Raw genomic sequence first — 12,537 nt, forward strand, 5'->3', positions numbered from 1 at the left:
GGTCAGCGTAAGCTAAGCTTTGTTTTTCTTGCTTTTCGCACATTTTACAATCCTTCAAGGGGAACGATTCAAAGTCCCACCACAACTCTAAGTCTGATGTTTAGTTTGCTTTGATTTAGAAATATGTATTTATTATTCCTGCTATTGGTTGGACCCTTGACGTGTGTTTTGCAAGAGGTGTGACATTTTAATGAGTCGTCCGTTTTGGGCCGAGATCCCAGCCTGGCATCTCATCTCGCCTCTTACTTATACAAAATTACGCTGGTGGTTACAACACATACCAAACTGGTGATGATTTGGGAAGCCTTTGGGAAACTTATGGCTGCTTTGAACCATAAGTGTCTCCATCAGAGTTACTTAAAACAGAAAGGCACAAACCAAACTATTGAGAACATGTTTTGGTGAAACCACCAGTGAACCTGAAAACTCGGCATAGTGTCCAAAAAGTTCACATTTTTAACTCCTTGGTTAACTTTCTACATAGAACGCATTTTACTTGCATTTACATAATGCAATTAATATCTAATATCTTTGTCAATCGTATGCTTATTTAAACCAGCAAATTTCTAAAGACCAGCAAAAATCACCATTACAAGGCACCATTCCTTAAAAATTAACATTGTGAGGTCCAAATGAGTTTGACTATGATAAGGAAACATGACTCCTTTTAGGTTTGATTGTTCATTATAATGTTTATTTTTGATAAAGAAGCTATCTATGTTACATACAGTGTTGTTTGCATAAAAGCTTTGCTTAATGTCATTAGGCTGCATTGTCTTTATCTGTAAGCTACTTTGCACTGACAATAGCCCCAAGCCCAGATTGAAGGAAAGGGAAACCTCTTGCCACAAATTACCTAAGTACCAAACAGGCAAACTGTTACTTGAAGGCAATGTGTATTGGATACACAGTACATTATGTGCGTGGTGTGAGGTTTTGTGTACACGGCTCTTGTAGTAGCAGCACTTTGAGGTGGTGTATTGTTTAAAAGATTAGATAAAGACCAAAAGCTTGCCTGATGAGTTTGGTTAATGATACAAACATATGTACTGTTTTCAATTGTCCTTGCGCAATTCTTATATTTCCTTTTAAAGACCCTGTGAAATTACAATTACACTGTGAAATCACCTATTGGCTTTAAGATCAAAGATACTTCTAAAAGTTGACTTTTAGGCATATAAATCTTTTTTTTGGAGAAAATGTGACCCAGTCTGTGAAAACCAACCTAAAGTATTTTTTGGTAATTGTTTTCTATCGTGGTGGTCCAAAATTATTGATGACCCATCTTGGACTGCACGGATTTTCGTCCAATCGTTTGCTCTCGTCAAGTAATTTCACAAGGTCTTTATAATGCTTGATATGCAACTTGATGTAAAACAGCCCAACCATCTCAGGTAAGTGTATCATGACACCCATTGGCGGTATGTGTGTGTTTTTTGCGTAGTCATGCTGCCCTCGATGGTGTTGCATAAGTCGACAGTGCAGCCATACCAGCGTGGGTTCTACTGCTCGGACGACAGTATCCGCTACACCTATAAAAACAGCACTGTGCCGTCTTCTGTGCTGACAGCCGTGGGCCTGCTCCTGCCCATTGCCAGCGTAAGTGCCCCAAACAGGGGCCTCAGTAAGGGGACATGGGGCCAGGCGAGCGGGGCCTTCGCATGGGAAATTACGTCTTCTGAGAGAGTTTTTATAGAGATATTTCATACCCGACACGTTTATAGCCGCGATAAAGCGGAGACTGCTTTTAAATTACAGTGCCTTATGCCAGTCGAAGGCTGACGTTAGCTAAGTGTAGTAGTTTACTCTCTCAGAAACCAAAAACCATGTCGCCCCCCTCCCGTGCCTGGTATTACCCATAATCCTCGGCTGCCGTGTGCTGTGCTGTGCTATGCTGCTACCTGCGTGTGTCTTTCTGTGACCGACCTAATCTCTCTCTCTCTTTTTCTCTCTCTCTCTCTCTCTCTATTTTGTGTGTGTGTGTGTGTGTGTCTTGCTGTAGCTACCCTGCCTTTCCTGATAATTGAAACTAGCACAATCAAGCCGTACCATCGCGGGTTTTACTGCAGCGACCAGTCCATCCAGTACCCGTATAAAAACGGGGACACCATAAGCGATGCTGTGCTCTCAACCGCTGGCATTCTAATTGCCATCCTATCTGTAAGTTACTCTCTTATATATATACATTTAAATATACCACTTATTCTTATAAACTTGCCATTTATACCCTTCATCTCCCATTAAACCATAAAGATTAGTAAGATATCAAATAAATAGTGACTTAATAGCAATTACTCACACCCATGATCACTTAAATCCATTAACCAGCCCTCCCCATCTCATCTATCCATTAAAAATCCTTAAAGTAAATCACATCAAGGGGTTTATCGTGGTCAGGGCTAACTTACTTTCTTTCTGTCTCTCTTTTATTTTTCGCTCTTTGTTTTGTGTGGTGTCTTACGTTTGCATGTGTTTTGATACATTACTTATTTTGGTGTGTTTTTGTGCTCTCAAATTTTAAAAATAGCAACGCCTCAACCACTGATAAATCACATGAAAACATGTCTAGGTCACTTTTTAATAAACCAATACATCCTCATTACCATAAAAAAATTAATGAATTGAAAATTATACTTATGTTAATGCATAGGAGGTCATACACAACCCCACATTTGCTAAGGTGTTGAATCAGAAGACATTCACAGCCTTTGTGACAGCTGCCAAAGGGTTAATCCTTACAAATGAACCAATGTGCCCAAGGACACTTGTTAGACAAGATCAAACACAACAATTGTCACGGCCTTAAAGCAAAAATGTAACATGACAGACCAAACCTCTTGTGAAATAAAGTTGTGGAGATGAGGAAAGTACCCCTGAATGCTGGCAGAGCACCAAACCATGACTCCATGGTGATCCCATATGGAGACATGCTTGCCTCACTGTCTGGGATAGACATATTCCCATGATCAGCAAATCTTCAGGACTGTGTATGCATATATATATGTGTGTGCACAACTGCATTTAATTAGCAGTGTCTCCGGTCTCAGTTTGGTTAGGGCTCGGGATAAGCGAGCCGTCACCGCAACGACCCTCATCAACAGTTTAAACCGAGAGAAAAACAGAAAGCGAAAGATAGTAAATATCTGATTAAAGCATAGTTAATGTACTTCATAACCCCCACACCCTTCTGATCTAATTTACGTCTAGACCTCCGCTTTAAAACCCCATGCTCTTAACTGCTCATATGAAAGCCATATAACCTTCAAGAACATCATATGTTCCATTTGGTGGAACGTCATTATCATGTTCCAACATTAAAACGTCATTCAGAATGGGCAGGCCATGCTCAGTCGTCATCTCTAGTCGTTCTTTCTCTTCATCTGTTTCACTCTTTCTATCATTCATCCTTGCTTTTTGATTAATGTGCTGTAACTTATACTATATTTGCATGTATCTCTAACCCCACCCTGCATGTTCCTGACCTGACCACTCCGAAACCTGTGATGATACTTGACACATTAATGTTTGTGGTTTGATTCAGCATCCCATTATGATATTGTTGTCATTTAAGCTCTGTTCCAAAATCTGTTCCCCTGCCTACCAAGAAAACATCCTACTTTATCAGAAGTGATTTGGGATGCTCTTGCAAATCTGTGCATCCTACAAACCGACTCGCAATTGATTTCGACATAGTTTGATGTTAGCATGTCGCTAAGCTAACATGCCAATGCTCTAGTAAGCAAAATACAAAGTACACACAAAATTGAGTACAATTATCAATTTTACACTAAACTATTTTGATGGATGTTTGTCAGTATTGAAAAAGTTACAAATGCGCCCTTTGTAGGCACCTCACTAGGTTTTGGAACGGAGCACATGGGCAGTTTTAATGTAAACTCTAAATGATTGTTTTGCTCATGGACTATCCTGGATTGTGATTGGTGAATGCTACAGGATCCATTACCTGAACCAGGGCTCCAAATCTTTCGTGGGAAACCCATATGTCTCCGCCCTTTACAGACAAGTGGGTGTCTTCATCTTCGGATGCGCCGTCAGCCAGTCGTTTACAGACATCGCCAAGGTCTCGGTTGGGCGAATGAGGCCACACTTTTTAAGTGTGTGTAATCCTGACTTCGCCACCATCAACTGCACTTTGGGATATATTACCAACTACACGTGCCGTGGTGATGACAGCAAAGTTCAGGAGGCCAGGTGAGATGATCTTATATATCCATAAAGCCCTTTTACTGTTAACCTTTACAGTGAGTTTTGGATTAAATTGTGCATAAATAAATTTTAAAATGTATACACATTAAAAAAGAAAGAATTATATATAGAAATACACAGAATTCGGTCTTTACAGATGTGGCTGCATGGCATAAAAATGTTACTTTTTCACCAGTACCACCAGTACAAAATGCTTTAAAATTAGCACCGGTATGTAGAAAATCAGTTGCCCGGGGCAGTCAATAATATAGTTAAGCATCCATTATACAGCAAATATTTGCCCACAGCATGCACCAATTCCAAATAGTTGTGTGAAAAATCGAATTAGTCACAAGCAAAAGTGACCTACATGGCTAAAACGTTGCAGACAGAATGCCTCAGTACTGTTTTATATGTGCACTCGGTTAAATAACTAAATCACTTTGCATTAAGACCCAGACCTCTGACATTACAACTGCAACTCATTTTATTAATAATAAAATATTTTCCTCTACAGGAAATCCTTCTTTTCTGGACATGCATCATTCTCAATGTACACCATGCTGTATCTGGCAGTAAGTACATTGCCAACTTTGCACACACACACACACACACAGATTTGTTAATGCCCAGTTTTAACTTTTTATGTTAATTTGGAGACAGGGACACTATCACCCCTCACCCTCCTTTGTGCAAATGTGGGGCACTGTTATTTTCCTTGTGCATCTCCCGGATGGACACACTCGATCTGTTTTTATTTGTGCAGCTGTATAGACTTCCTTTTCCCTCATTTCTTACTTCTTATGCTTTATTTTTCATCTCTTTTGAAAGGGTTTCACTCTTCTTGCATTAATCATACAGAATCTCCATTACAGACACAGATTTTGCATAGCGTCCTGGAGTTTCACTGTATGTAAAGCCTCTTTGAAAGGCTTCAAACTTTCTCCTTTTCAAGCACAAGGCCCTTGACTCCTCCCTCTCCTCTCTTCTTTTCTTTCTAATCCCTTCTTCCTGAATCTCAATCATCAACATCTCCAGGGCGCCCACCTCACACTTTCTCAGGAGGCTGGAAGTAAAGTAGCTTGGCTAATGGATAGGGCCAGATGTTCATTCTCAGTGTTCTAAAAGAGTTTTTGAGAAAAGGCAAAGATGAATGATGGATGATTGTGATGACTGAGTGTAAGAGATGAAGAGTGTATGTATTTGTGTGTGAATGTGATTGCACTTTTGCAAAATTGTTTTTATTTTAAAATTAAGTGTATTTGCTTGTATTAATGGGATAGTTCACCCAAAGATGAAAATTTGGTCATTATGTGCTCATTCTCATGTTGTTACGAGTTTCTTTATGCTTTTTTAACACAAAAGAAAATATTTTGTTAAACACAAAAGAAAATATTTTGATAAATGATGGTAAGCACACAGTTGACGGTACCCATTGACTTCCATAGTATTTGTTTTAACCTACTACGGAACTCAGTGGGTACCGTCAACTGTATAGTAACCATCATTTATCAAAATATCTTCTTTTGTGTTCAACAAAATAAAGAAACTCATACACGTCATAATGGTCACCAAATAATGATCGATTTTATTTTTTATTTTTTGGTGAACTATCTCTTTAATTAATGTATTAAACTGCATGTAGCCTACACATGAATCACAAGAATCACCCAAATTCATGACTATAGAATCAAAGCTATTACAATGTAGGGGCGAAACGTGTATATTTTCGTGTAGTTTTTAAACAACATTGCATAATGACACAGTCACATTACACCAGCAGTGTTAAGTTGCATACTAGATTAGCATTAAACCAGTTTCAGAAACCTTTAGCATCTCCTACATTGACAGACAAATGTTTATATTCTAGTTTTTAACCACTCTTTTTAGTGTACTGTTTTTAATTTAGAATTTTTCATCTTTTAAATCAAAGATTTGGTCTTTGTTTTAGTATACTATAGATAATAACCCCGGCGTGTTCTTTTCTACACTGTCAGGATTTATTTAAATGGTCCCTAGCTGTACCCTATCAAAAAGTACACATTTGCACCTAAAGAGTTCATATTAGTACCTCAAAGGTACATAATGGTACCCAAAAGTGCATATTAGTACCTCAAAGGTACGTAATGGTACCCAAAAGTGCATATTAGTACCTTAAAGGTACGTAATGGTACCCAAAAGTGCATATTAGTACCTCAAAGGTACATAATGGTACCCAAAAGTGCATATCAGTACCTCAAAGGTACATAATGGTACCCAAAAGTGCATATTAGTACCTCAAAGGTACGTAATGGTACCCAAAAGTGCATATCAGTACCTCAAAGGTACATACTGGTACCCAAAAGTGCATATTAGTACCTCAAAGGTACGTAATGGTACCCAAAAGTGCATATTAGTACCTCAAAGGTACATAATGGTACCCAAAAGTGCATATTAGTACCTCAAAGGTACGTAATGGTACCCAAAAGTGCATATTAGTACCTCAAAGGTACAGTATGGTACCCAAAAGTGCATATTAGTACCTCAAAGGTGCGTAATGGTACCCAAAAGTGCATATTAGTACCTCAAAGGTACATAATGGTACACAAAAGTGCATATTAGTACCTCAAAGGTACATAATGGTACCAAATGTATACATATCTGTACCTAAATGGTACACAGCTTGGGAGCATTTATTTTCTGACAGTGTACAGACCAACCTGTTAAAATTCATGTTCTTTTTTTAAGTTCTTCGAACAGCAATTAAATTAATGTGTGATTTTGACAGCTGGGCCAGGTGCCCAACAAACTGACCCGAACACTTCCTTCACCAGAGGAAACAGAAGGTTAAGAACCAGACCCCTGGCCAGTGTTTTGTGACTAAAGTGATCAGTTTGTACTTTAAAACCTGCTGTGTTTTAACTTGTGTGATTAGTTACAGCGTTATTCATGCTGAAAGTCCTGTCTAGAGATAGAGGGCCCTAAAAGCGAATTTCTCTGAGTTGTTCCAGGCCACCTTATTGGTATTACAAACAGACTTTCTCATGTGTCTCTCATAGACATTTAGTGTCAAGGATCTTGATTTTAAAGCCTGGCTTTTTCTTTCAGCTGCTAAGGGCAAATTGTTCGTCATCTCCTTCAGATGTTATCAGAAACCCTGGCCAGGCTTCTCTAAGCCTCTGCTGCCTGCATTTGCCAAAGTGCATTGAAACCACATTATTAAATCATATCACGTATTTAGAAAGTGGTTTCTTCGGCGAGAACGTGCGAGTGGAATATTATGTTAAGTTACAGGGTGTTTGTTTCGGCGATTATTTCTGTCTGCTTTTGACCTTTAGAAAAATGAGAATCCAAGACAATTCTGAGATATCAAAGCCGAATAAGTCTTTGGCAGAGAAAGAGAGAAACAAGAGAAAAATTGCCCTAGATAGACTGATACAGAGATAACGTCTTGACACAGATATTTTCCTCTCTTGCAATGGTCAGGCACTGTTGTTATCACGCCAGCGTTGTTTTATTATTGTAAGTTGATCATAGTTCATGCATGCATAGTAACCATAATCTATTGGGCTGTTAATTTAATTCAAGCTATATGTAACTCTAGATTTGTTAAGACTGTTTAAAGACTGCAATTCTCCAGATTGATGTCTTTTTAAAAAAACATATTAATTGGTCTGAGGCAAAAATAAGCATTTTAGGACCAGTTTGCAGACAAGGTTTAAGCTTAGTACCAGACTTAAACGGTTAGTCAATTTTCTTTAAAAAAATCCTGATAATTTACTCACCGACCCCAACACTTAACAGTTGTAATGCAGTTTAAAATTACAGTTTCAACAGAGCTTCAAAGGACACTAAATGATCCCAAACAAGGCATAAGGGTCTTATCTCGCGAAACGATTTAAATTTACTCACTTTTAAACCACAACTTCTCGTCTATCTCCGGTACTGTGACGAGCCAGCGCGACCTCACGTAATTGCGTAATGACGTGGAAAGGTCACGTGTTACATATATGAAACGCACATTTGTGGACAATTTTAAACAATATACTGACACAAAGACATTAATTAGTATCATTCAACATACAACAACGTCGGAACGGTCCTCTTTCTCCACACTTGTAAACACTGGGGCGTAGTTTCGATACGTCATCTGTGACCTCTTGACGTGATGATGTATTGCGTGAGGCCGGTGCGTCACACGACCGGAAGAAGACCAGAAGTTGTGGTTTAAAACTGCATATTTTTTATTTTTCTTGCCAAAAATGACAATCGTTTTGCTAGATAAGACCCTTATGTCTCTTTTGAGAACATTTAGAGTCCTTTGAAGCTGCAATTTTAAACTGCATTAAAACTGGTACGTTTTGGGGTCCATTAAAGTCCATTAAAATGAGAAAAATCCTGGAATGTTTTCCTCAAAAAAAAAACATAATTTCTTCTCGACTATAGAATTATAAATTATCAGCATTTATTTATTTATTTATTTTTAAGAAAATTGACTAATCCTTTAAAATACAAGCTTGAGCTGCCTTAAATGGATAGTTGACCCAAAAAATAAAATTCTGTCATTTATTTTCTCACCCTCATGTTGTTATAAACCTGTATGAGTTTCTTTATTTGTTGAACACAAAAGAAGATATTTTGATAAATGATAGTAAGCACACAGCTGCTAGTACCCATTCACTTCCATAGTATTTGTTTTTCCTACTATAGAAGTCAATAGGTACCGGCAACTGTGTGCTTACCATCATTTATCAATGAAACACCATGAGAGTAAAAGATGGCAGAATTTTCATTTTTGGGTTATATATATAAACTATTGTGCCCCAAAACAAAATTCACCTTTTAGAAGATAAAAGCACTCTCTTATGACATCATTCTGCGCCTCAGCTTCTCATCAGATTCCTGTTGGCGTAAACATGCAATTGGCGTAAGGGGGAGAGGTCACCTAATATGTCCCACCCTTGTGTGTCTTAAAACTGGATAATTTGCTCCATTACTGTTGCTCTTAGCATTACAGTTCAGGAATTGAGCTCATCTTCCAGTTAAGATCCAGGATAACTAGTGGAAGATCAGAGTTAATGTAGGATGGCGACACATTACGCAGACTTTTCCTTCTCGTAGATTTACTTCTGCCAGCTGCATCCTGGAGTAAAGCAAGCGGATGAGATTGTCAAATGACAAAAGCTGTAAACTGTGCCACGAGACACTAAAAAAGCAGCTAGGTGTAGCATAATAGTCACACGTCCATTTCGGACTGGTGCAGAAAGATATCCTGCGTAAAGGTGCGTGAACACCAAAGCGTTTAAACACGACTGAAAACGCCAGGTGGACGCCGACTGTAGGTGCTTGCCGGCTTTTTTTTAGCTGAGCGCTTTGGTTGCTATAATACTTCTGCTGTCGTTGAATGATGCACCGGTTGGTTGTTGTGATACTTGTCCGAGTGGGAAGTGACATTGCGAGCTGAGCGTTTCACCCAAAGTTGAACATTTTTCAACTCTCAGCGTGGACAAAATGCTTCCATTTGAAATGTTGTGCACGCCCCATAAGATACTTCTTAGTGTATCATGTTCCATGCACAATACTGGTAGGACACCCATCTTCTCAATGCGTTCAAATGGTGTATCTGTTTGTTTTGGAGATCAAGTGCATGTGTATTTTTGTGGGTAGTAAGTTGGGTATTTCCTAGCCTCTTCCTGACCTCCGCACTCGTAGCCCGTGATTTCGGATTTGGCCTTGAGGCGCCTTACCGCGCCTCCCAAACCGCACTCTGGTGACACATGAGGCTGCTCCTCCAAGTTCTTCAAATTGACCAGGGAATGAGTGGAGACCACAAACAGAGTGGAAGCAAGCAGAATCGACTTAAAAAGTTCAAGAATGAGTGAGTTATAAAGGCATGTGCAAATAAGAGGGATTTTTGACAGTCAAATCTTACTATTTCGGACTTATTTCACATCATGTTGTGGCTATTTAAGTGGCATGGCTGCATTGACTGTTTTTTTCACCTGACTTTAGTGGTGTCTGTTTGCTGCCAAATTTGGCAAGATTATAGGGCAAAACACTTCAGAAGTACCCACAAGACCAAACTAAATGCTATAAAAGAGAAATCATGCTAATAAAACTTTCTCAGACTTACCTTAAGCTAACAAGACTTCTTACATTTATGCAATTGGTAGACGCTTATCCAGGTGACTTTAAGTGCATTCAGTATATGCACTGTGTGTACTAGGGGTGGAACAATACATGTATTCGTTTCGAACCGAATCGGTACGGGGGTCACGGTTCGGTGCATGAATTTAAACGGAGAATACACGGTATGAAAATTAAAAAAAACTTGCGTGCAAAATAATTAATGTAATGCGGAACTACTGTTAGATAGGCGGGTTCTTTATGGACAGCTAATCTGTTGCCCCGCTTTAAGCTCTGAAGCTCTGATTGGCGCCGATGCATCCGAGCTCCGCCTATGTATGCGCTCTATCAGAGACGTCTACATTCTGGCACTCTGCAGTTTTTTGTCAGGTTCACGGTCCAGTGAGTGAAATAGCAGCGACAGCGAGTATGGCAAATGGTGGTGAGGATCCGCCGGCCCCTTTAAGATCGCAAGTTTGGCAAAGCTTCAGTTTTCCAGTCAGTTACAATAGTACAGGCGAGAGAGTGGTGGAAAAGACGAGGACTTTGCGTCGGCGTTGTTCAGCAGTTGTTAGGTATGTGAGTGGAAATACGTCTAATCAGGGCTCTCAAGTCTCACGCATTCACCTTGACAAACACGCATTTCAGTCAGTTCAAATGCCACACTTTGTATTTCTCACGCTGAGAAGTAGGAGATAAATTGTCCTGCTATATACAACGGCATACGCAGGGCAGTTCTGTCGAGTTCAGCTGCTTTAGGTTTTTATATGTGCCAAACTTTACGCAGCGCCAGCAGCGTCAGAGTACCGCGAGAAATCTTGCGGAGGAGGCTGATTTCAAATCGCTCTCGCGTTACTCTGACGTCATCCACTTGTCGTTTCTTGCAGCGCCTCGTGAAGTCGTACACACCTATTAATTCATCCTACAAGCCTATTTTTTGTTCTTTAGTACATTAATATGAAATAAGGCCAAAATGTAATTTAAAAATGTATTTAGGTAACACTTGTAATACATTTGAACCCCTATTTGTATGAAAGATGAGTACAAGATTACTTAAAGTGGTATATATTTTTGAAATACGAGATAGTTTGTTAAATGCATTTCAGTTCATATTCATGACATCTCAAAATAACACTGATAAGGACACCTATGTTTTTAAGATTAGCTTAAAAAAATGCCTTCTTCATTTTTGTTTTGCTTTTTTCCTCCATTGTACCGAAAGTGAATCGAACCGTGAAGCCTGAACCGAGGTACGAACCGAACCGGGACTTGTGTGTACCGTTCCACCCCTAGTGTGTACATTGTTTCCTGGAAATGAACCCATTACCTTATTACTTATTAAACATGATTTCTTATCCCACGTCTTCCATTTTAAAGGAAAACACAACCCTTTTTTTATATTTTATTTAGGGCTGGGAAAAGATAAATCGCGATTAATTGCATACAAAATAAAAGTTATTTTTTTGCATAATATACCTGTGTACTGTGTGTAATTATTGGGTATATTTAACCACACACACATACATATATTTTTGTCAGATTTTTTAAATTTATATATAAATTGTTTTACTTATATATAATATAGAATATATAAAAATTAGGGCTGTCAAAATTAACGCGTTAATAACGCGTTAACGCAAATTCATTTTAACGCCACTAATTTTATTAACGGAGATTAACGCAACGCGCAATTTCTTTTTGACCCTTGGTCCAGCCCATAGTTGAATAAACAGAGACGCAGACAAATGTGACTCTCTCTAAATGAGTAAAAGGTTTTCATAGAAATAAGAACATTAAGCAAATCGTCTACCAAATCCAATGCTCTAAATGCTCGTTGGACATCTGATATGATCGTTATTTATACGTCTGAGAGGTGTAACGTTACCGTCCTCCTAATGCTTAATCTAATACAAAATGCGTCTCAATTCATTTTGGTTTCGCTTTTATGCATGACTTAGAAAATAGACTGCAGGACTTGCTTGATGTTAAAATAGTCATTAAGAGAGATAAAGTTCGGTACCTGATTAATGTTAAAGAGTTATTAAGAGCGACAAGACTCAAAAGCGATCCCCTCACGCTGACTGACTGACATCTGAAGCGCGTGCACACAGCCGCGCGAGTGCGCGACCCGGATATATAGACATCTACACAAAATTACAGTTTTACAAATATCTGTTTTGATAAGAATTCACGCAGGTAGGCTCTATAATCTGTTATGTTTTAAGT

General features: G+C 38.8%; 1 protein-coding gene across 2 annotated transcripts in view; it reads left to right on the plus strand.

Moving 5' to 3' along the window:
- The window catches only part of plpp3 (phospholipid phosphatase 3), a 47,484-nt gene that overhangs the window by 17,083 nt on the left and 17,864 nt on the right, over positions 1-12,537 (plus strand). The window contains exons 2-4 of one of the 2 annotated variants that reach the window (XM_055187210.2): positions 1,445-1,599; positions 3,932-4,212; positions 4,724-4,781. In XM_055187210.2, the coding sequence (XP_055043185.1) occupies positions 1,445-1,599; positions 3,932-4,212; positions 4,724-4,781 (494 nt within the window). Of the gene's footprint in view, positions 1-1,444; positions 1,600-2,002; positions 2,161-3,931; positions 4,213-4,723; positions 4,782-12,537 lie in introns of both variants that reach the window. The other variant, XM_055187209.2, reaches the window with a different exon arrangement.

This window comes from Misgurnus anguillicaudatus, chromosome 18, assembly GCF_027580225.2.
Source record: "Misgurnus anguillicaudatus chromosome 18, ASM2758022v2, whole genome shotgun sequence".
NCBI classification, from domain to species: Eukaryota; Metazoa; Chordata; class Actinopteri; order Cypriniformes; family Cobitidae; genus Misgurnus; species Misgurnus anguillicaudatus.